The following is a 26,213-nucleotide window of genomic DNA, read 5'->3' as shown; positions in this document are numbered from 1 at the left end:
ATCTGCACCACTCATGTTCTTATGAATGGATTATAAACTGGATGTTATTTAAAACTATTCTATAAAAGTTGATGTGTGACATATCGAACATGCAAGCCATACTCATTACTTTTAGCTAACTATTTCAACTGTTTATCCTCCACACTTTTAACATCACAGCTTGTTTGCTAACTATTTGTCATGCACTGATTTTTTAAATTAATTTCTCCTTTTAGTTCGGGTTATTATTTGAGCTTTCTACAAAGTACCCCCGGTTTGGAATCACTCATGTACAGAATTTAATAGACAAGTCTGTAGTTTTGCTTCCAGTACTGTACCAACAGAGGGCAGTCTAACTCATCCACTGAAGAAAACATGTTTGCTCCACCAAATAAAGACAGCACTTCGCATCATCATTAACCAACTTTGTTTATTTTCTCCCAGATTTTTCTAAAAGTGGCCTATTTCACCTGCCAAATATTCATCTCATCAGTGAAATTCAGAAAAGAAGTTACAGCCATGCTAGTTACTACAGGAATTGACATTTACTCTGTAGACTCTAGGATTCTGTTCTGTGGTTTTAGCATATATTGTAGGCAGAAAAAAAGAAATACTATAGATGTTTAAAAAAAAAAAAGACAGTTGGGTTCCAAATCAAAACACCATGCAGAAAAAAATGTGGCACATTTCAAATCAAATGCCGTATATAAAGTATTCAAAATTGTATCATGGCTTCAAATCAGTTCCTAGAAAAAAGGACACTTTTAAAAAACCATACTTTGATTTAGTTTTGATGCATTATTTGAGAGAACAGAGGTGCATGGCGGGCAGCCTCAGAAGTGTTCTAATTTGGAACAAATAACACTAGAGATGGGAGAGCCTGAGCTGTCAGTCACTAAACTTATCTATCTATAAATTTGAAATATGACTGTTCAGCTGCTGATAGCTCTCCTATCTCTATCTGACACCTGGCAATAAATACTTGGACAAACAGTGTTTGTTCATTCTGACATCAAGAAATATTTTTAAATGTTAGTGTTTTCAGGAGACATCTAAGGGAAGACTTATCTCTCATATTCTAAGAAAAAAGATTCAACTTTAAGAAACATGCGCTGCATAAACACACCTGCTGAATCCATGGCTACAGAAAAGGAGAAGTAAGAGAAGTAACCTTTTTTTTTTTTTTTTTTTTTTTTACATCTACTGAGATATAAAATGAAAAACATGAATTAGGAGCAATCCAAACTGAATGTAGGGGTTTTAGTATTTGGCCTTGAAAATATTATTACCGTTAATGGGACTAGGCTTTTTGTATGGATTCAGCAAATGCCTTCAGCAGTCTTCAACCGAGTTGTAACCAGGGTTCAATAGAGAAAAAGAGGATTCACAGGCAGATGCTACAGCTGCAAGAGAACCATTCTCTCTCCTTCCACACACACATGCACGCCAACACACACACACGTTGTCACAGATGGGCAAAGGTAAAGCTATAGCCCTCCCAACCTGAGAAAATGATTGTCAAGCATGCACACAGCATACAATTTTAGTTAATTTCACAAAGTAAGAAAATTATCCATTAGCCCATGGAGATGGTTTGATTCAGAATGGCCTTGATACATTTTCAGAGGTTACAGAGAGAAGGAATAATAGCAATTCATCTGGAAAAGAATTTAAAGAAAGAGAAAAACACAATAAAAGATTACATTTTTTTTTTACCAAAAGAAAACCCTGTTTAAGGTCCGGTTGTGTGTGCTTTTTAAACTAAATAATTGATCACATGGCCACGCTAGAATACAAAATAGATAAAAGTAAAATCAACAATAACAATGAAGTAGTGCTATGGTTTTATACATAATATACACAAGTTAACAGTGATCTCTAGACTTTATTATCCATAGACTTGTCTTATGAGCAAAAGGCGCTAGGTCACAGTGGGTTTCACATTAGTTAACACTTTAGAATACTAATGCTAGTTATACTCATTGACCACTAGAGGGGGGGGATACATGGGACAGGAGCTAGGGTCTCTATAGGAGGTACTATCAAAACTTATCTGAAGATACCGCCACAATGTTGCGTTCACACCCCAGCAACATGCGAAGAGATCTCTGCTCCTGCGGCCTCGTCAGGTCTGTGCTTGAAACCATGTCATATCGCTAGCTTAGTGTAGCACAGCTATGCTATGAGGGACTAAAAGTGGTGTGTTTGTAGCGTTTACAGAGAGAGATCATTGTGTAGCTGGAAGCCTCCAAATCAACGAAGGAAAGTGGCAAATCAGTGAAACTAGCTGCCAGTTGTCAACGCTTCATAAGCTCTGAGAGATAAAAACATGTTTGTACATGTGAATAAACTAACAGGTCCATTTAGTAGCTATCTTAGCCAGTCTTAAGAGAGTGCTTGTTGAAGGAATGCTGGGTGCTGTAGGCAGTAGGGAGCACGGCATGATGGGTTGTGTAGGCGCAGGTAGTAAGAGGTGTTTTCAGGTGAGTGTAGGTACTGTAAATCCTGATCTCTCTCTCTCTCGCTCTCTCTCTGGTTGCCATGCTACAGCGGCCCTTTGAACTGGTTCCCAGAGAGGTGCTGTCTGACGGACAGCTTTGATCCTGCTGCATCACCCAGCTTTCTCCACACCACCTGCAAACAGAAGCAGAAAGAGGGAAGTTGAGAGGGGAAGAGGGAAGAGAGGGAGCCATACAGAAAGAGACAGGCAGACACAGAGGCAGAGACTGAAAGAGTAAGGCTAGGCAGAGTAAAAAAAAAAAGTCTTTCTTCTTCAAGAGTGAAAACTTCAAATGCTCACAGTTTGACTTTGAGCTGCAAAGACTGCACACACACACACCCATACACACGTACGTTATAGTCGAGCTATCTCTGAATCTCTGTCCTCTGTCACTGCGAGGCTGCTCTCTGGTGCTGAGATCTCTCTGCCAGTGAGTGAGAGGGGGCCCCCGGGGGACCCCAGTGATATTACAGAGGTGCTATTGTAGTGCTCCCCAGATTCCTGGCCTGTCACATACCTCTGCAGGGCACAGATAGCCCAGCTCTCGTTTTTCTCTCTAATCAGCGGACCTTTTATCCCACACCAGGCCTTTCAGCACCAACAGAGAAAGATGGAGGGAGATGAGGGGGAGGATGGAGGAGAGGAAGAATGGAGGGGTGAGGCTGAGGCGCACCGGGCGCGCGGGGGCGGGGTGCTCTTTTCCCTGCCGCTCCAGTTTAATTGCTCTGACAGCTCAACTACGAGCCTCTACTTAGGGCTTCCAGTTTAGAGTTGGCTCTGGAGCCGGGAGGAGGGAGTGGGAGGGGCGGGATACATAGAGAGACAGATAGAGAGGAAGATAGAGAGAAAGATGGCAAGAGGGAGCGCTGTGCCCAGGACACTGCTGCAAGTGTCATTCCAAACCAAATGAGTCTAAATGAGGCTTCCTCATTAGTGAAAGCAACTCGAAAACTGACCTGATTTGCACTCAGAAAAAGGGAACAAAAAAAACTGACCGACAGACAGAACAAACAGGAGCATTATGGGAATAAAGTTCCTTTGTTAACAGCAATGGAAAGCAAACAGTACAGGAAGTCTAACACGTTTTACTGATCCCACCCCATGCTCTCTTTACTTCCTTTGAGGCCTGCACTTATCATGCAATAGATGGATGTGACAGCAATCGTTTTCGCTGACCTCAATATTGCCTGTTGTGTTTACATGTATGTTTGTTTACATGAGGATGTCGCCGACATGATGCCAGAATAAACAGCAGGGTTTTTCCTACCATTATAAGACTTGCACAACAAAGCGAAAGGACATCCTGAAGGAATGACGTCTCCTTTTACTCTTCCACTATAGATATGTGCTCAAGCTCAAATATGACTTTATACATTGCATTATTGTGCCATTACAGTATTAGTATTATAGTATATCAGTGGCATGAAATGGTCTTAAAATGACAATAATATTGTTTATCTCATTTATTTGTTGGACAATATGTCGTGACAGGCCTACTTCCGCCTAGGAAATAAGATTGCATGCATTTATGCCATACAGACAGTGGAAAGCAACATGCTCAGGGATACTAGGAGAACTGTCAGGGAGTAGGGCAAGTGTCGCACTTACGTTGCACATCTCTCGCACAATGGCCTTCTCTTTCTCACTGAGATCGTCCTCGTAGTCCTCAGGAACCTGCTTGTCCAAGTTCTCGTGGACCTCCAGCACCTGATGGGAGACCCAGCAATGAGTGTGTGTATTTGTTTGAAGTCATTTCACTAAAGATGGACACATAGTCGAGGAGTCTAAGTGCTATTTGAGTAATGTTATAAGGGAGCAAAGACAAAACTTCACAAGTGTGTCTGTTCCAAACTTTTTTTTCTCAAAAGCTTTCTCAGTTTACGGACAAATTGAATTTTTGGAACAGAAAGAGCTCATTTAGGCCTTTCTGCCAATACATATGTATTCTTTTTTTATAGTATCAATTTTGCACTTAACCAAGAATATTCAAGCATTTTAAGCCTGGTTCCAGACCTTTGAATCTGGAACCAGTTTCAGTTCTGAACTAAAGATTTGCTCAGTGATTCATATTGTGTGACAGCTGTCCCCCCCCCGTAGAGAAACTGTAGGCAGAATTAAGAATAGAGATGTTATCTTCCCACATAGTTACATCCATTAAAAATAGCAAAAAAAAGTTCATTTTATCAGTTTGAACACTGTACCCACAATCTGATCAAGAGATCAGCTTACAACAACAGAATGAAGTGAAACGAACTGACAATTCGGTCTGATTCTCAGAATAAAGCATTTTCAGACGGGTGAAAAGTATCTCTCCTAAAATCTTGAATATATTCAGTTTGAGGGTCTAACAGCAGTGTAGTGGAGTTTACTGTTGCACAGCACAGTGCGCAGCAAAAGGTGGGCCAGAAGACATCATGGAACAGTTACAAACCAAGTTTTGGTGAAAGAATTAGCAAAACTGAATTTCAACCCGCATGACGAGGATAAAAAAAAACTGCAGTTTTCCCACCACAATTTTCCTAAAATCTAGTTTGCTAAGTGAATTTAGTACCTTCATGGCGTGCACCACGGCCTCAGGCTTCTGGACGCAGGACAGGTAGCCTGTGGCAGGAGAGGACTCACTGGTCGGGAGACGGCCAGTACCCTGGGGGGGAGAAGAGAAAGAGGGATATATATTTTTTTTTAAGGTTCTGTGTAATTTCTTCCACAGTAGAAGAGCAAAGATGTGAGAGAAGGGCTGACATGCAACAAAAGTTTAAGAGTCAGGTATAAACCCACAACAACTGGAGGACATTATCCTGTTCTGATTCAACAGGAGAGATTTCTTGTACTGTAGCACTGAAAATGCCATCCCTTTCATCTCAACTCAAATCACCTCTCCTCCCCTTGTGTTTTTCTTCCCTTTTCACCACGTATTCAACTTCCAGCCAGGTCTGCTACCTGCACACTGTGATTTAACTTGGTGTGATGGGAGCAGCCAGCCAAGAAGAGGACCAGGGGGTTGCTTGACTCATCCTACCCCCCGGTTAGTTCCAGACAGTAGCTCTCTGTTAGAGGGGCCACAGAGATCTCTGGGACACACAATGGCACCATTCACTGTAACCTGGCATCAGGGCCCTCTGCATTAGACACAGCTCCGTGGCTCTGTTAGCCCGGGTTCAGTTCTCCGCTCACTAGTGATGCGTTTGTCAGCTCCCTCCGCGCCCACTGGCCCCATTTGGGTGCCAGAATGAGCCCACACAGTCTAATAGCACAGAGATAAAATAATCATCCCACTGCAGCAAGAGAGATGTTTTGTGGAAACTGCCCAACAGTGTATTCATATCAAATCAACCACATCACCCTGCAGCTTCTGGCCTTACTGCTCACCTGACAACTACAGAAAACCACAAGAATAACTGTATCAGCTGTCCGTATTGAATGTACAGTGGTGATTTCATGACATCTATTTATTTCGCAGACGTGAAAGCTCATCAATGTGCCTACTGTGTGAGGGAAAAAAGCCACATACGCATTGGTTTTGCCTTTTTTCTATGTAAAAGTTTATGTTAAAGAACTCTGATGTGCGCTAATAGCACAGAGCTGGGAGTCGCCTGCCGTAAGACATTTCATTCATGAGCTTTGATTAAAAGGAAATCATAGACAAAATGAAAAGGTTAATATGAATTTGGTTGTTTCTTGTATTAAAAAGATTGTTGTTCTGCATTAAATGTATGCTGCTACATTTCAGTGGTCCTGTGCCCCTGCAGCAAGGACTCAACCTTGATACATGGGGCGCCAGCTCTACCAGGTGAGCTTTCAGGGCACCCTGACAGTTGCTAGTGACTTTGCAGATTCAGGTTTACATACAAAATGTGTCATCAGTTTGTAAAATATGATATATTGTTACAGATTAAGCTGCTCAGGAGTATATTATTAATAGTAGCTTCACCTCTACCAACTACAATGTGAAAATGTCCACAATGAGTAGTTTTACATTATTAAACAATGATTAAATGCAGTTTGCTGTTAAACTTGTGCACTTTTACTTAACTTTAGATTTTGAATTCAATTGCAGTAATACTACTTTTACTTGCTGCATGTAAACGATCTGAATACTTCCTCCACCACTGGTGCTACCTACACATTTCACTCTGTATAAGAAAAAAGTATTGAGGTTGGATCCGCAGCCTTGCTTGTACCTGTATTATGCAGCAACAACATAACTATGACAAAGAAATAAAGTCAATAAAATGCTCACTGTAATGGATTAAGCAAACGTCAAGTCTGCCAGCTGGTTGAAAGTTAATCTTTAAAACTCGACAGGAGGTTTATTTTGTAGGATAAAACACACAAGTTCCTTTAAGAATATGGACAGAGTGAAGTAAAGCGTGGTAGATATTCGCTGTATGAGAACCCAACACTTGTGAGAAAATTCTATGTAACAACCCTCTTGTTAAATACAAACATATTTCCCACTGAGTAAAGTGTGTTTCTTCTTGTTTACAGTCACAGCAACAAATTTAATTTTCCATACAGCTCCTCTGCAGTGGACTTTGAAGTTAACTACAAGGAAAAAAAACCATGTAAATCAGTCTCCTTGTGATGCACTCTTCTGTGGGTTAAAGCTATTGTTTGAAATGTGTAAACACTTCCTGCTCTCATCAAGGCCGGGTTTTTCTGTTCATTTTGATCAGGAGCCGTGCAGTCAAGAAACAGATTTGGACAGCGCAGACACGCAGCCAGCTCAGGGCAATGTTTACTGTTCATATGGATGTACATTTGGGTATGACTTGCCTGCATAAACAGGCCTGATTTAGGCCTTGCAGGAGGGGGGGAGGGAGCAAACGCTGTCAGAATCAATGGTTTGTAGTTTGGGGATAGAAAATCAGAGCCGACTGTTGAGTGTTTTTGCGAGAATCAAGCAGGCTGGCCGCTTCCTTTCTCTATCCATCTTTTCTTTTCTTGCTTGTTTTCTATCTGACAATCTCACGCACACTCACTGACCTGAAACAGGGCCTGATCGAGACAAAGGACTAAATATAAAGGATGAGCTGATAGATTAGGATGGGTACACACAACGAGGAGTCCAGTTCACTCAAGTTCTGCTGTTATGGTCTTTGGCCCCTCGTCTCTCATCTTCTCTTTCACTCTTTCTCTCCCTCTCTAACTTCCAACAAGGGCTTTCTCTCACACGTGGATGAACTTGGGCCACATTACGGAGCAGGCAATTGATCCAGCTCAACATGACTGCATCTCCGTGGTGTTGTCACGACAACAACGCCATCAAAGCAAGACGACGTGAATCACAAGACTGAGTTATTTTGTACTGATTTTCTAGTATTATATCATAAGCTTGCTGGATTCTCTGCTGGTAGACTGGCTACCTCACAGTGACGACAAGACAATGAGGAAGTCACCGGCTCTATTTATCTTTTTTTTTCTCACTTTGGTGTTTTTTTGCATTAAACAAAGAGATATAATGTCAGTTAGTGAGATATAGAGGTGCTAGTAGGTACATTTTGTTACCTGTGGACAGAGCCAGGCTAGCTGTTTCCCCCGTTTCCAGTCTTTATGCTAAGCTAAGCAGCTGCTGTCTGTAGTTTCATATTTACTGGAAAAACTGTAAATTCTACGGACATTATTTGACATTATTGGCATTTTGCTTTGAAAAAGTAATTTTAAATCTTCCAAGCTTATCTATCTCTATAACAATATATACGGGACATATATTAGCAAGCTAACGTTAGTTCTGTCAGTTAGCTAGTTCTGCGAGCAACTAATGTCTACGTAAGAACTAGTTTGCGTTGTGCAACCTGATTGAATTCAGTGATACGTGAAACTCCACTTAGTGAACATTTGTGTTATGAACAGGGCTAACGCAACCGACTGACTGTAACCAATGTTACACAGACCCACTTCTTACTTTCCAGTGTCGGTCGGAATGACGATAAATGTCACGTCGGCAGGGAGCCAAAATTCACACCTCAAGTCAATATCATGACCTTGTTTCATGTGAACTGGCACTGTGAAATTAAATGCGAGGAGACAACCATCAAGATAATTTGCAGTTTATCCTTCCTCCTGCGGGGAGCGACCTCTCGCAGAGGTCAAGGCTCGCGGACATTATTGAACGGCACGAAGCTCCACGAGGAGGCATTTCTGACTCTGAATGCAGTCAACCTGTGATTAAAACACAATATTGATTTTTACAGTGGGAAGGTTTAAGTGCTCTGGTTAGTGGAACAGCCCCGCTCTGACCTTCCTTAAGCAGTCAGAAAACAATTACCCAGCCTCTCCTCCCCAGACACTGGCAGGGTCAGGGGTGGCGGTGGATTGTGAAGGATTATTACTTTCATAGTGGGATTCAGCTCAAACAGGCTCCAGGGAGGAGGACGGGAGAGGGTATGGGAAGAAGAGGAAGGGAAGGCTGACTCCTCTTAATTTTCAGTCCTTGCCTCTTTGCCTTTGTATCGCTTCTTCCTCTTTTCTTTTTTCCAGTCTGTCTCGTCCTCCTCATGCCCTAACTCCCTCCTTTCACTCTTTGCTTCCCCCCCACCTTTTTCTTTCTTTCTGCGTGTGTTTCACTTTAGGTTAGGTTGCCTGTGGAGGTATAATTGGAGAGTTAACAATAAAGTGAATTAGAGCTGCCTTGACTGTGGAGACACTGGCACACTCTTCCATCCAATTAAGTGTGTGTAATGAAGCCTTGTCTCTATACGGAACCACGTTTGTATAAGCAGTGTCATAGTGTTGATCTGTGACTTTGACAAACATAGAGGAATACCCACTCATTCCTAAGCACTTAAAGAGTCAATGTGAGTTTTTGTATGTGTGTACCCTTCTTGTGTGGGTCTGTGTATGTGTGAGTGTGTTGGCCTCCTGGGTACTGACCATGTGCATGGCGTCCTGGCGCTGGGGCAGTGAGGACAGCTGGGACTCTGAGTGGTAGAGGGTCATTCCCTTCCTCAGGGCACGAAGGTCACCTGGGTTACACTGCTGAGCAGAAACGGGGCGCAAAACAAACACACAAACACAAAAAAGCAGAGATATAAGGCTTCAGTGTTAAATGAAAATGCATTGGGCATTGCTTTACTGCATGCCAATGGATATCATGTGATTTTTAAGCTCTCAGTAATGTTTCACTTTAAAAATGTATTTCTTCCATCATTACTGTGACTCAAAATCAATGTATTTGCTTTTGTTAGTGTTTAAACAGTTACTTCCCATACAGACATTATTCACCATCACCAACTACTTAAAAAAGTATAGCTGTACAACAACCTAATTTGCATTAGAGTCTGACCAATACTGGATTTTGGGGGCAAATGGTTGTTTACAAATTCTGGACATCTTACAGCAAAAAAAATAAATAAATAAACATGTGACTACCTCACGCATATCTTTTTATTTCTATACTGATGTACATTCTGTCTTGTTACTTATTGAGCGACATATCTGACGATAAAGATCAACTAATATTACTATTGCCAGTTTATCACTTAACTGTACATTTGATATTTTACAGTTGAACAAAAAACTTTTATCTTTTATCCAAAATGACAGTAACTATAACTATGTACAGTAAACTATGAAAGGCAGATTAAAAAATATATAATTATAAATTTATAGTTTACACAAAAATCACTATAATAAAGTTGAACTGACAAAAATGCTAGGTAAAAAGGCTCTGCTCCAGTTTCTTTAAAAAATAAAGTTATTACAACATGCACAGACAGGTTGTTTTAAGTTAAATTGTAGCTGCTGTGAATCAGTTTCTGTCAGTTTCGGTTCCCTGTCTGTGCCTAAAGTGATAATTAAAGTGGATGTGCTGTACTTAGTTGAAGCATCTGGTACTGACAGTCCAAGCATAGCTGTATGGGATTGCATTCATTTTTTAAAATGTATAATATAATGATGCAAGTATTGCAGGTCTTTTATTATTCTTAGGTCTAAAAAAATACAGATGTGCCATGTCTTAGTTGTTTTGCGTTTGTTTCCGCAGTTTAGTAACCGGGAACATTTTATATTGAAAGAAACAACTCACTTTTTGAATGTAGAAAAAAAAAAGTTCCCAGGATAAATTCAGAGAAGTGCTTTAAGTAACACTGATGTAACAATCATCAAAATATTCAGTGCCAATATCCAATCCTACAACATACACACTAATACCAATATATCTTTGATAAACTGCCATCACCAGATAGTACATGATATATGTATATTGGTCAGACTCTACTACCGGTATGCACATTTAGATCCTCAGTGATGGTTCATTCGGAGGGTCTGTCCCATTCCTACACTTGCACCTGCACTCTCATCATCACACTGACGCCATTGCTTTAAGCAGTTCATTTGTGTAACTGATTTTTATTTGTTTGGGCTTGCTACATAATTGGCAGTGTGCTGGGCTGTATCACGTTGTGTCATCATCATTACGCAGGGACAGAGTTCCTAAGATTTGTCCTCATTAGCAGCCAAAGACCACTGGTTCCTGGGGGCGGTAACCAACCTAGCTTTTCTCTGTAGGCAGGAACACGGCAACACCACTGTTCCTTATGACATTTCTCATGTCACGCACTACTGTTTCCTCTGCGCCAGGCGCGGCGTGTGAACACACGTGATGCCTGGGAGCACTCGGGCAATAAATAGCCCAATGAGCTGTGGGTGTGTGTCTATGAATGCATGGACAATGTGCTGTGTTGTCTGCCTCTGTATTATCTCTGTGTGTCACACACACACACACACACACACACACACACACACACACACACACACACACACACACACACACACACACACACACACACACACACACACACACACACACACACACACACACAAAGCTACAATCAGCATTCCCCTTGTCTTCTCTGTCCTTTGATATTTCCCTTTCTCCTCTTCTCTTCTCTTCTCTTCTCTCGCAGCTTACTATCCTGCGAGTGTTCCTCTAACCTTTCACAATTCTTCCTGTGGTACTTTTCTATCCTTTGGGTTCCATATTCATGGCCTCAATTCTGTTTGCTATCATCTCTGTGTCATGTCTCCAGGCTTTGTGTCTGTCAGCAAGCTATGCCTTAAATGTCATATCTGGAGGAGTGACATAAACACAATGAACAATGAACACATCATCTACAGAATATTCCTTTTATGGTAAGTCTAGTTTTTTAAACCAAAACACCTGTCCAACTTTTTATTCCCTTCTTGAGTTGACCTTGACCACTGAGACCAACAAAGCTATTTGTTTGCAAGACAGCCGGGGACAGTTGACCCTCTGCCGCCTTCCTGGCTAAAACCTGGGCCCCTCCGTCTATCCATCCATCACAATGTTCTTGGCACTGACAGGGAGAAGCAGTGGACGTCACGCATCATTTCCTGTTTGAGTTATGAGGGGCAGGGGTGATGCCACAATGACAGAAGGGTAGAGAGGATTGCAGCTCCTTGAGTGCCGGAGTTTAGTGAAACACAGAAAAGAATCAGTTTAATCTGAGTAACCTATGTTAATTTTCCATTATTATATTTACAGGTCCAGTGTGTAACATTTAGGATGATCTATTGGCATAAATGGAACATAGTTTTAATAAGTGAAGTAAAATATGATTATGTTTTTGTTACGTTAGAATAGACCATTTTTATCTTCAGTGGAAGCGGGTCCTAGTCTATGGAGTCCGCCATGTTTCTTCAGTAGCAGTAGATAGGGCGAGCTGTATTCAGTTGGCTGAAGTCTGCAATTTCACAACTAGATGCCTCTAAATCCTTAACACTGGACCTTTAAAATACTACGGCTAACTAGCTCAACACTGCAATACAACAACAGTGCTATGTCTTTATTTCTGTCTTTAATATGGATCACAGACTGGTGGGGTAAGGATGCTAATCTTCTGCACGGGGCTGCAGCTTTAACCTCAGTGTTTCATGTGGCCATCAAGAACATACATAAACATAAAACTCTCTTACAGGGTTTTTGTTTTCTAACGAGTCAGCTGGAAACATTAAAAAGTCAGCCAGAGACAGCAATTTCAGCTAACTCATAGACAAAATGTTACTGTAGCTTGAGAGACCTGTTTTTTTGCCTACCTTTGTCTCAAATCAAGGACCTGTTGTTTTAAAAAATTTTGAGTTCTGATTCTAAGCCGCAATACGTGATATGTGAGAACAGAAAGCATGACTGGCAAAGCAACGGTAACTAAACCATGTTCCAATCCATCCCCTATTAGCCGATTTGATTTCTCACTCAGTAAATCAGTCATATTGTTAACCTCCTTCATCATTCAAGTGCACTGGACCCTACTGCAGTCCACTCTCACAAAATGAGTTCAATTAGTCTGCAGATAAGGGATGGAGTGTCATCTGAATCTGTCATATAAATCATTAAATTCTCAGAGTCACACTGAACACTCACATGTTAATGATGAAGTGGAAGTGAGCATGTAGGGAAAGCCTCAGAGTGCCTCACACTTCACTGAGTTAACAGAGATAAGTAACGGTTGAAAGACATGGGAGATCCGAGTGGGAGAAAAAGTTAAAGAGCAAATCGTGTACATGCTTGTGGCTGGGCTTGTCAGAGTCTGAGCGTGGGTGTCTAGTGAACACACACCTGTTTTTCGCATTGTGTTCACACCTGTGCCATGTAGGCTCTTGTAATATTCACCATGGGACCTTGTTGTTAACTCCCTCCATTCTCCCTTTAGTACAGTAAAATCCTTCAGCCGAGCTGGTTTGGAGGGTCAACATTCCTGCGATAAGAGGCGATTGTTTCCTTCGGGCTCAACACAAGTTTCACTGGGCCAGTTTCGTAACACAGGAAGTTAGGCAATGTCCATTGAGGCAACTAATCCATTGTAACAATTCCACCTGCTCGTATTCTGCCACATCAGTAAGTAGGTTGTTGCACAAGAGTCAAATTAAATAGTAAACTCCAGCTCTGTTTTTTCCATTAGTTGCTGGATTACACTTAAAATTTAATGGAAGGTTTATACATGACACAGCCACTTAGATTGTATTTTTCAAACTCCAGACAGACATTCCTTAATTTTTTAGTCACACGCTAGCTGTCATGCATTATAGATACCTGGATCTACCTGTGTTGCCCCTGCATCTTAAATTATTCAGCCCCCCTGACGTCCCGACGAGCAAGGACAAGCGTGTGTCATTTATGCACCAAAGCACAATGTGGCATTCAGTCACCTAGGGTACCTCGTACCAAACACTGACTGCACTGTGCAAAACAGCTCCATGGGCAGAGAAAGGCTTTCTTGCCAAGATAGGCCACATACAAGCAGGGCCACCTGTGCTCATTCATTAGCATAGCATGCTAGCAGCGCATTAAACAGGGGCTGGACACAGAAGCAACACCTCTACAAAGTAATGCAATCCAATTCCTTTAGGCTTACAACACCGACTGTGTCACAAGGGTGATTCAGTTCTATGGCAATGTTTGCGGATGTAAGGGACTGTACTTTGATGGACAAAATATTTGGTACACTAAGTACCTGAATATGGTTTTGAACATGACAGTGTAAGTAAGTTAAATAGTAAGTTAAATAAGTGTTAATTTGTGTGCTTCAGAGGTAGACTTTTGTTACCTTTGGACAGAGCCAGCCACTTCTTCCAGCTGTCAGTGTTTATGCTAAGCTAAGCTAACCAGCTTCCGTCTGCAGCAATATATTTAGTGCACAGAACCGGGAGCGGTATAAATCTCTTTATATAACACTCGGCAAGAAAGCGTAAAAAGCGCATTTCCCAAAATGCCGAACTATTCCTGAACCATTACCATGGGGCTGAATCAGCACCTGTGTGAAAATGTCAACATAAACTCAACATTAGACCATTCAACGTTACTGCAACTGAGTGCACTGCATTGTACATGTGTTGCTTTTATTGTGTCCACCCTGTGCACATGAGAAAGCAACAAGCTCAAAGCTGTGAAAGGTCCCATCACCAAACAGATAAAAGAGTGAAAAGGCAAAAGAGGCTCAACCACCTGACCAGCACAGGAGCCAAAAGACAGTGACATTTCAGAGAGTTACCTTTTTCGTCTGTATGTGTGATAAACTATACCGGCTATAAGCCTAGGGAGAGAAAAACATAATAGTGTATTGGTTCATTGTAAGATTATTGTCCATTGGGAGCCATTATCAACAGCAATGGTAGCAAATGTATTCTTCCTGGGCTCCACATAAGAAGATAATGTAAAAAACAAAAGGCTTTTATAGAGGAGTATTCTGATTAATAGCAACCCCACTGTCTTATATACTGCAGCATTCGATTAACAGAGATTATTCTAATACTACTGTAGGCTCTATCGCTACAAAAACATGATCATCCCAACTTCAAATCTAAAGAAAAGAAAGAGAAAAAAATAACACACATCACTTCAAATGTGAACAAGAACGATTTAAGAAGCAGGGTCATATTATACATCTTGACTGCTGTGAGACAATATGTAGCACCTAATTGTAGCAGTTAAGGGCTAATTATGAGGATCATTTTAGGTTTTGTATCAGTGATTCCAGCCTACACTCTCTGCCTACATATACATCTGCTGGGAGATAATTGGGGAAAGAGAAATCACTTAAAAAAAAAAGAATAAGGGCTTCAAATCAAAAAAGCCATAACTGTGAAATTCTAACTCCAACTGGCTGCAGCCTGACTTGCATTCAGATGAACTGAATCGCATCATAAAACAAGAACAAATGACATATAAAATACCACGATGCATGAATATTTACTAATGATGAGCCGTTACTTTTGATCCCCTGACATTACCAATTTACATGTTTCAGTTATAAAATCTCACCATGCGTCCACCGTCTGTGGTCATGCGTGTGTAACACACACCTACGCAGACTGACATGTGAACTCCTTGTGAACCGGACCAGAAATCCACCCCCTCCTTCTCAAACTCCCACCTCCACTCGCTCCATCCCTCCAATTTTGGGAGAAGTCAAAGCAAGGTCAACTTTGGGAGAAATGCTTTACTCTGTCACCGTCACTTAATGCCTCGTTCCCCCCTTCTCTTTCCTCCTCTCATCTCTCCTCCGCTCCCCACAGTTCGCCTCAGGGGCTAACATCACTGCTCGCTACTGAAGCTTACTGACTCCCCATGAATTAAACATGGATAAACATATTCGCCAACTAACAGGCAGGCTGCTGTGAGGGGGTGGCTTCACAGAGGCAATCGGGGCAACCGCTTCATCTCATCACAGCTGCCTATCTCATGTTTTGGGCGAGTTGAAAAGTTGCACAAGAGGTGTTTCAGTGAGGGCAGAAGTTCAAATAGTACTGGACTGGGCTAATAGTGAAACTGGGCGATATACAGCAGCATTTACGTGTATATATAATACGTACAGCGTCTGTATGTGTGCGCCTCACCTGTGAGAGAAGCTTGTTGTTGTCGTCCTCCAGGATCCGCACTTTAGTCTCCAGCTGCCTGATGTAGTTGGAGGAGGAATCTGGAGGAGAGAGAGAGAGAGAGAGAAGGGGGAAAGGAGAAGTGATTAGCATTTCAAAGACCCAAAACGTAAGACAAGCAGGCACGGCCACTGGAGCAAAAGGACCACATACTGTAGAGCTTGAAAGGGTTGCTGTGCACTTCGAGAGAGCCAGAAAACTCATTTTCCAAATGAGGGGTTTCACATCATGGTTAAGTCCTTGACTTAAAATAATTCTTTTGGAGAGGTCTGATATTTCTGCTTGTTGTACAAACTGCTTGTGATGAATTACTGGACCACATGTAAGCATCAGCGGGTAAATGAGAGGCCCTGATAGACACAGAAGGCATGCAACTATTACTTTCATTATCAATGCATCTACCTGTCACTTTACAACTAATTCATTATTATTTTAATCTAAAAGAATAAGTCTACAGCCATGCTAACGGTTCTGTTAGGCACAGCTAAATGCTAATCTCAGCATGCTTACACACTCACAGTAACGATGCTAACATGCTGATGTTTAGCAGGCAAATTGTTTACCATGATCACCATCTGAGTTTAGTGTGTTAGCTGGGAATGTCATTAGTAATGCATGTATTAAGTCATAAATCAACGCATTAGTCTAATGGCAAATAAAGGTAACAAGTATCAGAGAGATCATTGTAGTAGGAATGCAACTGATGGATACTTTCATTATCAATCAATCTGTCGATTATCTTTACAATTAATTAATTATTTGAGCGTAAAAACAGGTTGGGGAAATGCTTGTTTTGACCAACCAATGGACAAAAACAAAAAGATATTCCATTTAGAACCCAACAACACAGAGAAAAGCTGCCAATCCTCACATTCTGTGAAGCTGAAAACAGCAAATATTTAACATGTATCCTTATGATTCCCTCATGACAATTAATTTATCGTCTAGTGACTTAAGGCCCTACATTTAAGGCTGTTGGCTTTTTAAGAAAACTGTTAACTAATGCTGGTATTATTCTGAAAATCCATCTGCCACGTATAGTACTTTGTACAAAGGCCTCATGTGCTAAAAAAAAACTACTTGTAGCCTGATGTCAAGGGTCAAGCACTGAGCGTTCCCACCCAGATTAGCAGTGCTTGACCTAACTTTTGACCTCATACTTGACTGGGGCTATTTCCCACTTTGGCCCACATTCTCTGCGCTGCTCATTCACTGTGAAACAGACATCAATGTTATATTTGCTCCAAAGATGTCTCTATACTGTATATATCTCACAAATGATGCAGCTGTGGCCTAATTGCTCCACAGAGATTGTGTTGTTGATGCCGATAAAAGCCGCATTCTTCATCAACATGAATCTAAAAGTCTACGGAGTTCAAACCAGGGACAGGAACCGTGTGAACAGTGGAGGTGCAGTAGGTGGCACGGAGCCTGTTATCTAAAAAGGCATGTTTAATTTACAGCAAGATCAAAGCCAAGGTACGCACAGGAACCGCACTCCGGCAACTAGTCGGGAGCAAACCGCTGCGCACACAGCTTTATTTTGTTTTGTTTTCTAAGTGGAAGTACAGAGAGACAGAGAGTGGAGAGGGTGATGGGGAGATTTAACAAAGCCGATGGGGAGGTTGCTGATGAAAATGCTGGGTTAAGTTAAGATGCAGATGAGAAGTCAATGCTGTAGGGTACTGCACTCACACATAAACCCACAGCTTGTTGCATCAGTAAGGTAACTCCAACCTTATTTTATTCATTTATTTCTATAACTGACCCTAACATGTCTAATAAACCTGTGTGATTCATGTAACCCGGTTGATCAGCACTTTGCAACCAGGGGGCGCTATGCATTCAAAACACTCGGTGGCAGCCTGGATTCCATGGTGCAGACACATTCACAGATAATAACTACCCCTGTGTGTCACATAGGTAACAATACCGTATGTTCATATATACTTAAGGGGATGTTATGGTCAGCTTTCATTCTGCTTGACTGGCACTCTAAAGGGGTTTTTAAGACCTTGTGTCCAAAACAGTTCAGACGCTTACACCGTGTGCTCTCTTAGTACCGAGCCTGTCCTCTCACTTCAGCATCAATCCAAATGCTCCATATAATTAATACACTTGACCAGCTGCATATAAATATGTTGTGCACATGCACACAAGAAAGTTAAGAGAAGAAATCAGGTAAAAGCAGGAGCAAAACAAGAAATTACTTTTCCATCTTTTTTTAGAAAGCATGGCATGTACCAGTGCTAAACCAGAGTTACTAAAGATGTCTTAAATTTGACAAAATAAAAAATTCCAAAAAATGCTACAATTGCTACAACCTCACAAATGTACAAAACTGATTGCTGCCCCCCCCAAGACCTGAGAGTAAAGAGGGGTGAGCCCCAGCAGGGCCTGCAGATCTATCTTTGTCCAACCCCATGGACAGTGCAGACAGCGCTGTCAGTTGTCTGGTTAGACGACGGCTGGACAGCTAGAGGAGGACGCTCCAGTTGCCAGAGCTGGTAATCCTCTCTTCCTGCCTTGTGACCCTCTAATCTGGATTCATCTGCTGGCCTGACCTGCGGCCAGATCTCAAGCCGATTAGGATGAAGGTTCCTCAGCCTTCAGTCATCCCCCGGCGCACTCAAACAACAAAGGGAGAAGCCTCAGAAAGAGGGGCGAGGATAGAAAATGAATGTTCTTTGCTTCTTTTTTTTTTCTCTGTGGTGTGTATGTTTAGATTACTTACAGAGATTTAGATCTCACCATCAGTAATCCAATACACTCAAAAGTAATCTGAGTCCATCAGGCTTATTTTTATCTCCTTATACCTAATTAAACAAAAATCTAGATAAGCAATCAAAAATAAATATTGATATATATCAGAGGCATCCTCTATTTGACTAGAGAAACCCAGAGATGGCCTACAGTGAGGAATCCCGCTGTCGCCAGCAGACTTTACATACCACAGCACCATCTCTCCCCTCCACTCCCCATCTCAGGCCTTTGATGTGTTATTGGGGGGTTATGTTAAATCTCAGAGCGCATCACTTCAGCATCACACATGTCATGATAAAGGTCCTGCTTAAATATGTGTAGATCAGTCGTGGGAACATTCACAGGAACACACAACATGCACAAAACGTCCCGACACCTCCACACACTCTCACACACACACACCCTCTCTTTAACACCCGGCTCCAGAGAGTCATCCTGGTGGGAGATGGGGTCAGGCAATTAAAGTTCTCCCCAGCTCCCCTGCCACTCCTCCATCCTTTTATCCCCTCCATCCCTCCAGCTTCACATACTCTCCTCACTGCTCCTCGGTGAAGCCGGAGGAGGAAAAGCTACAGATCACACGGGGATCCAAAATAATTACCCCGCAAAACTCGGCCCTGCATCTACTCTTTTATACACAAACAAGCACCCAGGGAAAGGCCATTATTACTTATGCATAACCTGAACACGATCTTAAGAGCTGATAAAGTGAGTACAAGGCGCTGTGAAGCGGTAGGAAAGTAAAAGTGTCCAACTAAGCAGTAAACGATACAGACAGAGAGACAGAGACAGAAAGAGAGAGAGAGAGAAAGAGAAAGAGAGAGGGGGGGGCTATGAAAGAGGGGGAACCATGTCCTCACAATGCACAAGTAAGCTATTTTTACCTCTGCACAAGTGTTGTTTACCCAATAAATTGAGAGCATGCGAGAGCTCCTAATGTGAGAGCATGTGTGTGTATTTGCGTGTGCGCGGGACAAAAAGGTGACGCAGACAGTGGCGCGAGTCTGCACCCCACCCCCCAACCCCGCTGCACGTCACTTTTTATCACGTCAGTGCCGCTGTGACCCACTTCCAGCGGCCACTCCCTCCTTAACTCTGCTCCACTCGCCGTTTCCCTCTCTTTCTGTTTCATTACATCCCTCTTTAAAAGCATCCCTCTGCTTTAACTTCTCCATCCACTGTATTCATTTTCTGCTCTTATGAAGTGTGCCACTATTTTGGAGACTGGTCTGTTGGTCTTTTAGGGAGGGGTATTGTTTCTCACAACTTTTACACACGAAAAGCCAAGCTCCCCAAAACTTGGTGCAATCCTCTAGAGGTCATGACCTCTACTTGTTCTTCTTTGTCTCCTACTATGCTCCAAACATCCCATCCCCATCTGTCTATTACAGCTCTCTTTTCTTCTGGTCCATGCCATAGTTACTCTGCAGCATCACAGTTTGCAAGTTTTTTTCAGCAACTTGGAAATAAACAGAATTCTTCATCCAAAATGCAAACTAAATATGCAGAACTAAAAACTGCATAAGAAGGTGGTAACCACAGTATTTTTGAAGATCTGCATAATAAGCTTTAAAGCTCATTCTTGATGTATTAAAATAGTAGCAAAAGCTAGCTTTTGAGTCTTCATCAGTGGATCAAGTTTGCTCAGTTGTCATGGGTAGGAAATCCATATGCTAGGGAACACTGTGATATGGTTTAAAGACTGGAAAAGCTTTCCAAGGGATTTGTTAACAATAGCAAATATACAGTATGTCCCCAGCCTTATCCTTTAAATATCATACATACCAAAACGGAAACCAGTGGCTACCTGGAATGGTAGGAAAAGTACATTCACATTTCGTAAATGCGACAACATGGTTTGGTTTTAAGTGTTCACTTTGTTGATGTGTTTAGTACGAGCGGTTTGCAGTAAATGGGCCAAAAATAACTTGTAATGTTCCAATATGAGTGTCTCTCTTACATTTCTATGAGACTTTCCTACATTTGTTCTTTCTCTGTCACACCCTCTCTATATATGTTTCAACTCCCAGTGTGAGGCCGTGGGTGGGGGTCGAGGCAGGCCACTCTTTGAGGAGCAAATAGGCAGAAAGCGTGGAGCAAACATGCTGATAAAAGGTGCTGCATTTTACACTGGGCATTTAGCTGATACTGGCGGGAAGGTTTAGAATGCGATTAGAGCAAAACCAGCCTCCATGCTGTTGACTCCAAGGTCTTTGCTACATGAAAGTAGCTTTGGTAAAATCGTATGGTTAAAAAGGACCAGGCTTCCCATATGTTTTCAAGTCGGATCCCACGGCCCATAGAAGCCTGCAGTGAATTGAAATCACTCTGCTTTTATTATTCCTGGCTCGGCTCTGGCTTTCATCTCCTATTCACAGCTGTATCGCAGTGTTTTAGCACAGAGACATGGATATTCTCTCAGCGATGTGTGTATGTGTGTGTGGAGTATGAATGAGTGCTTGTGTGCAGCATTTATAAGATAGGGAATGGATGTGGGTTGCATGGGTACCTAATGTGACTATGTGTGTGTGTGGGAGGGACGGAGGGAAAGCAAACGAGAGGGTTTGTACAAGAGAGGGGATTTTTAAACCCATCTGTGATTATACTGTATGTGTGTGTATATGTGTGTGTGCGCGCTTAAGGCAGGAGGCTGGGTCAATTACCTCAAGATGTTGAAGAAAGAGGAGAAACAGAGTCTCTCTCTCTCTCTCTCTCTCTCTCTCGTCAAAGCACAGTGAATTCCATGAAATCTGATCTCACTGGCTCAACAAAGTCTTATTTATCATACAAAAACATCTCCATTAACCAGCAACTTTCGAAAAAACCTCTAGAAAAATCGAAGAATCTGACTGAGGCCAACCTTAACAACCGAAAAGGAGGGAAAGACGGAAAACAGAGAGGGAAAAGGGATGTGAAGAGAGAAAAAGAAACAAAGGAGAGAGGCACCACGGGCTCTAGTCAGAACTTGGTGCCAGCCGGGTTTGAGGGAAAGGAAGAGTTTGATTGCTGTTACATTAAGCTAAGTTAACCAAGTTTTATTCATTATTGATTCTTTTTCTGATCATTTAGTCTCTAAAATGTTGGAAAACAGTGAAAATCACAACTACTTCAGAGACCAAGTCCAGTGGTTTTGTCTGGCCATTGACAGTCCAAACAGCAAATGTTTGGCATTTAAAAAAAGAAATCATATAACACAAAATAATTGACTCATTTCATCATAATTGTTGTAGATCACTTTTCTGTCAATTGACCGCTCACTCTAAGCCCCCACCCCTCTTTGTTTCTGTCATCTGTCAAACTTTCCATCCCAGCACTGCACATTCATTTTACAATTATAGGGTGGCAGATTTACCCTCCAAATCCATAGAAATTTCTCACAAAAGTTCACACAAAAGCAAGGCTCTCATTTCTAGCCATCGACCATTGATTTCATTGGCTGAAATGATGACCGATGACGCTAATGAATGCTAACTTGGAGAGTTGGTCGAACACGCCATCTCCAGCTGACTTTCTAATGTTTCCAGCTGACTCATTTAAAAAGAAAACCATGTAAAACTGCTTCACTTTTACAAGAGACAGGAATGAGGGCTAACCAATGAGTTTGGAACATGTAAGGCTGTCTCGGGTGAAGAGTTTGGCATGGGTTGCCGGAATGGAAACTTCCTCCTAAAAAAACAATAAAAAGCAGGACAGAGATGCATTTGCCCAGACTTAATATTGTAGCATCCAGGACCAGCTACCACACAGTTAATTTGTCGGGCCTGAATAGGAACTTCAGCAAAGCAACCTGTATATATAGTGTAGTTGGCTAAAGATATGCTCATTGGCTTTGGTTGGTGGGGCATGCCAGCGTTTGAATCTTGAATAGAGTAGGCAAACAAACTGTTTAAATCACTGCTTACATTTTTGGGGTCGTATTTTTGGCTTTGTAAAGGTGATAAAAAGAGACACCACCTTCCAAACTCTTAAAATACCAAGTATCTCTCTTACTACAGCTCCTTGCACACCGCTTTGGCATGTAAAGAAATCCAATGCTAGACAGGCCTGCCAGGCCTAGTTACAGTTGCTAAGCTATAGTACGTGTATGACTGGACAATTGCTATTTGGGGTTGGGGTTTCGACTAATCGGCTAATTACACACGCTCTACGTTCCATACTTTCTACTCTCAAAGCAGGCTGCACAGAAGAGCTGAGGAATGATCTGTGCATATATGTACGTGTGGGTAGGTTTGTGTTATGTATCACATGTCTGCACGGATCTAACGCCCTTGTGTCTGCACCTGTAACCCATCTTACAAACCGAATGTGTGTGTGTATGCATGCATGTGCTAGACCAGCATGCCAGCGTGCATCCATGCGCATGCATGTGCCTCCTTTGCTTGGCTGCCCAGCGCTCGGTCATAGCCGGGACAAGCCGACCAGAGGAGCACAGAGACGAACAAGTTAAGTGGGCACCCATGCTGCATTAATGAGGGGGATGGCAGAACCTGGCAACCCAAGCACGTAAACCACGGGCCCCTGGAAGGGCTTCAAAGGCTCGACTGGCTCATCAGCTGGCGGGGAGCTAACCCCATCTGACAAGACATGGCACCCGCTCTAAGGGAGAGACAGCGCCTCACCTCCCCACGCACTTTCTGGTGGTATGTGTGAGTGTATGTGTGTGTAGCAAGACATGTTTTGCATGTGCATGTGAATGTTTCAAAGTGTGTGTGTGTGCGTGCGTGCGTGCATGTCATAAGAGCACAGTATTACTTTATGCTTGAAAAGAGAAAACCCATGCTGAGTGACCAGTGTGAGCATTAAAAGTGCCAAATGGATTAAACTTCAAAAGGACGGCTTGTGTGTATCAACAACTCTTAAACACTGACCAGGTGAAATCAGCTTTTTTTAATCATTTCCCCCCTTGTCAACAGCAAGGCCAATGAGGGCTTACTAATAACCAGGGAAAGCTCAGTCGGGTTTTAACTCAGCACTGAATGCATGTGAAGTAACAGACCATACGAGGAATCGTCTGCGTAAATGCAAAACTGCTGGAAGAGATTCTGCCTTGAGGAGTTTTTAGTGATTTAAATATTTAGTGCACTTTTGTGTATCATGCCATTTTTCCCTGTGTGGTCATGCAGTGGAAACAAGACTGCTGATTGGCTGTGAGGGGACCTTGGACCTTGACCACATACAGATACTGAATATACAATCTGTGTGTTCACTGTTTAAGAGTAGTACTTCAGTTGTGATCTGTGTTTTCTGTCTATTATTATCCGCCTTGCCACTGGCTGAAATGCGTCTAACTCAAAAACAACTTCTAAATTAGCTTTTTTTAGGCCTCAAAGAAGAGCTGAAGCAATTAGTGGATTAAGCAATTACATTCAACCAACAGATTAACTTTTTTAGTTTGGTACTGTTAGCAAAGCAAAAAAGCAATCTGAATACATAAACTTGCCTTCTGGGATTATTTTGGCAGAGTATGGATTTCAGATCCCAAATCACCTACATCACAGCTGCATGGAGAAGGGACATAGTCTGAAGAGGTCAAAACTTAAGGTAGACTTGTAGTATAAGGAACAACTTTATTAATAGTATTAATAAAGAAACATATAACGAATCATAAAAATAGTTGTTACTTGCAGCCCTTATCTAAAGCCAAAGTCAGACAGAGCATCTTAGTCTGATCAGTCAGAATATACCACCCTAAGAGCAGGGACTTTGTTGCCATCCTTTGTTGCCGTATGTATCCTCCTTCAGTTATACTTACTGTATTGTGCCATTTGGAAGCATTCCCCATTTTTCCCGTAGAGTTAAGTGTAAACACATTACAAAATATGTGCTCAGGCTGTGCGCAGGCTGATCCTCATTTCCTCTTATATTTCCTGACATAAATCAATCTGACTGTCTGGATAAAACAGAAGGAAGTCAATACTGAATTAATCTAATTACACACAATAACCACAGCATGTTATGTATGCAATTACACCCACTGTAGTCCTTTTAGTGTTGAGGTCAGCTGGGGCTCTTTAATGTATCAAAGGTTGGTGTCATGTCGATTGAGTGGAAATTGGAAGACTGATGTAAATCTCTCATGTCAAGCTATTGATCCATCTGTCAACATCCTTAGTGGGAGAGCAAGAGAGGGACAGACAGAGAACCAGGGGAACTTATTTTTAAGTATTCCAGCAGACAGTAATGCAGATGTGCGTCTCGTTGCTATCACACATCCTGTCCGGTAAAGTGATGTGTCCCTCCCCTGTCTCCTCGCCTAGTCATCACCACCCTCGCAGGGTCAGCGGACGTCTTCACGCGCCTGCAGCTGTGTGCGGCTGGCTGAAAATGTGTCTATGTATGTGTGATGTTAGTGTGCGTCTGTGATTTTGTACGTTTGAGCCCGGGTGTTAATGTGTGGATGGGATTTATAAATAACAAGTTCACTCATTATGTGACCATTGTGTCCAGGGGTTGTTGGGAATTTGTGAGCTTGCTAGAAAGGAAAACACATATAAAAATATATGTATATGTGTATATATATATATATATATATATGTGTATATATATATATATATATATATATATATATATATATATATATATATATATATATATATATATGCATTTCTTATAATGTAATAAAAATAGCAGGGCCATAGTTTATTTGTTTTGTAGATGATCAGGCTGGTGCCCTATGCCCTTAATCTTTTGATTAGGCAAGAAGAATGGCAATCTGGCAGCCAGTTAAGTTTAATCCCATGAAATCAAAGCTGGGGACTTATATTCGGTCCACACCCTTAATTACTGTCAATGTGTGCGTGTGGTGGCTATTCACTATGAAAAAAAACTGAGATTAGTGACATTTGGAGATGGATTGGCTATAAGCTATTGATTGTCTATGGGAAACCAGCTGCATATGTTACATTATGTTACAGATGACCTTTCTTCACCATCCTTCAACTCTGCGCTAAGCACTGACTACAGCACAAATAATGCCAAACTGAGTTTCTGGGTAAAAAATATACTAAAGTGGACTCCATGAAAGCCATCTGGTAGGGGTGTACAAAGACTTTCTAGAGTAAACAATATCTTCTGTTCAGTATTTTCTTATTCCAAGCAGACCTAAAAAGCTATGTCGCACTCAATAACATTCATGGCCCTTGACGCTGAAAAGTCAAAGGTCATAACTCTTGACCGATTCAGGGATGGGACACTACATTCCTCTGGATTAGTCAACCACCTAGATTTTCTGCTTGCACAGAAAAAACTTGGTGGCAAATCATCATGGAATTCCTACAATTTGCTACGGTGTTTTTCCCTTATTTGTTTTAAATGGCAGCGCAATCAATGGGATGACTTGTCGTGGTGATTATATGTCTTTTGCTAGCAGGAATTATGAATATTTACTTGTTGGTTAAAGTGGAGTTAAATAATGCCCTTTTGAACCAAAACATTTGGAAAATGTCAACTAAAACAGCAATTTCACTTTACACATACAGATATGTTGCCTACCAAACGTCTGGATGTCGTCAACATGATACCCCCACAGTGCCCATGAAAGGCTTTGCAGAAGATGCTTGAGGAGATGGCTGGCTTCACC

At 41.8% G+C, this 26,213-nt stretch overlaps 1 protein-coding gene across 4 annotated transcripts in view; it reads right to left on the bottom strand.

Annotated features, from left to right (window-relative positions):
- Positions 1 to 389: 389 nt before the first annotated feature.
- ccdc85cb (coiled-coil domain containing 85C, b) overlaps positions 390 to 26,213 on the bottom strand; it is a 46,719-nt gene continuing 20,895 nt past the window's right edge. Inside the window, exons 2-7 of one of the 4 annotated variants that reach the window (XM_051408165.1) lie at positions 15,833 to 15,912; positions 14,488 to 14,529; positions 9,353 to 9,457; positions 5,031 to 5,123; positions 4,088 to 4,186; positions 390 to 2,613 (exon numbers count right to left, since the gene is read on the bottom strand). In XM_051408165.1, coding sequence (XP_051264125.1) covers positions 2,524 to 2,613; positions 4,088 to 4,186; positions 5,031 to 5,123; positions 9,353 to 9,457; positions 14,488 to 14,529; positions 15,833 to 15,912 — 509 coding nt within the window. In that variant the 3' untranslated portion in view covers positions 390 to 2,523. The remainder of the gene's footprint in view (positions 2,614 to 4,087; positions 4,187 to 5,030; positions 5,124 to 9,352; positions 9,458 to 14,487; positions 14,530 to 15,832; positions 15,913 to 26,213) is intronic. The other 3 variants (XM_051408166.1, XM_051408167.1, XM_051408168.1) reach the window with 3 other exon arrangements.

Source organism: Dicentrarchus labrax, unplaced genomic scaffold, assembly GCF_905237075.1.
Source record: "Dicentrarchus labrax unplaced genomic scaffold, dlabrax2021, whole genome shotgun sequence".
NCBI lineage: Eukaryota > Metazoa > Chordata > Actinopteri > Moronidae > Dicentrarchus > Dicentrarchus labrax.
This window is presented reverse-complemented; position numbering and strand designations above follow the sequence as displayed.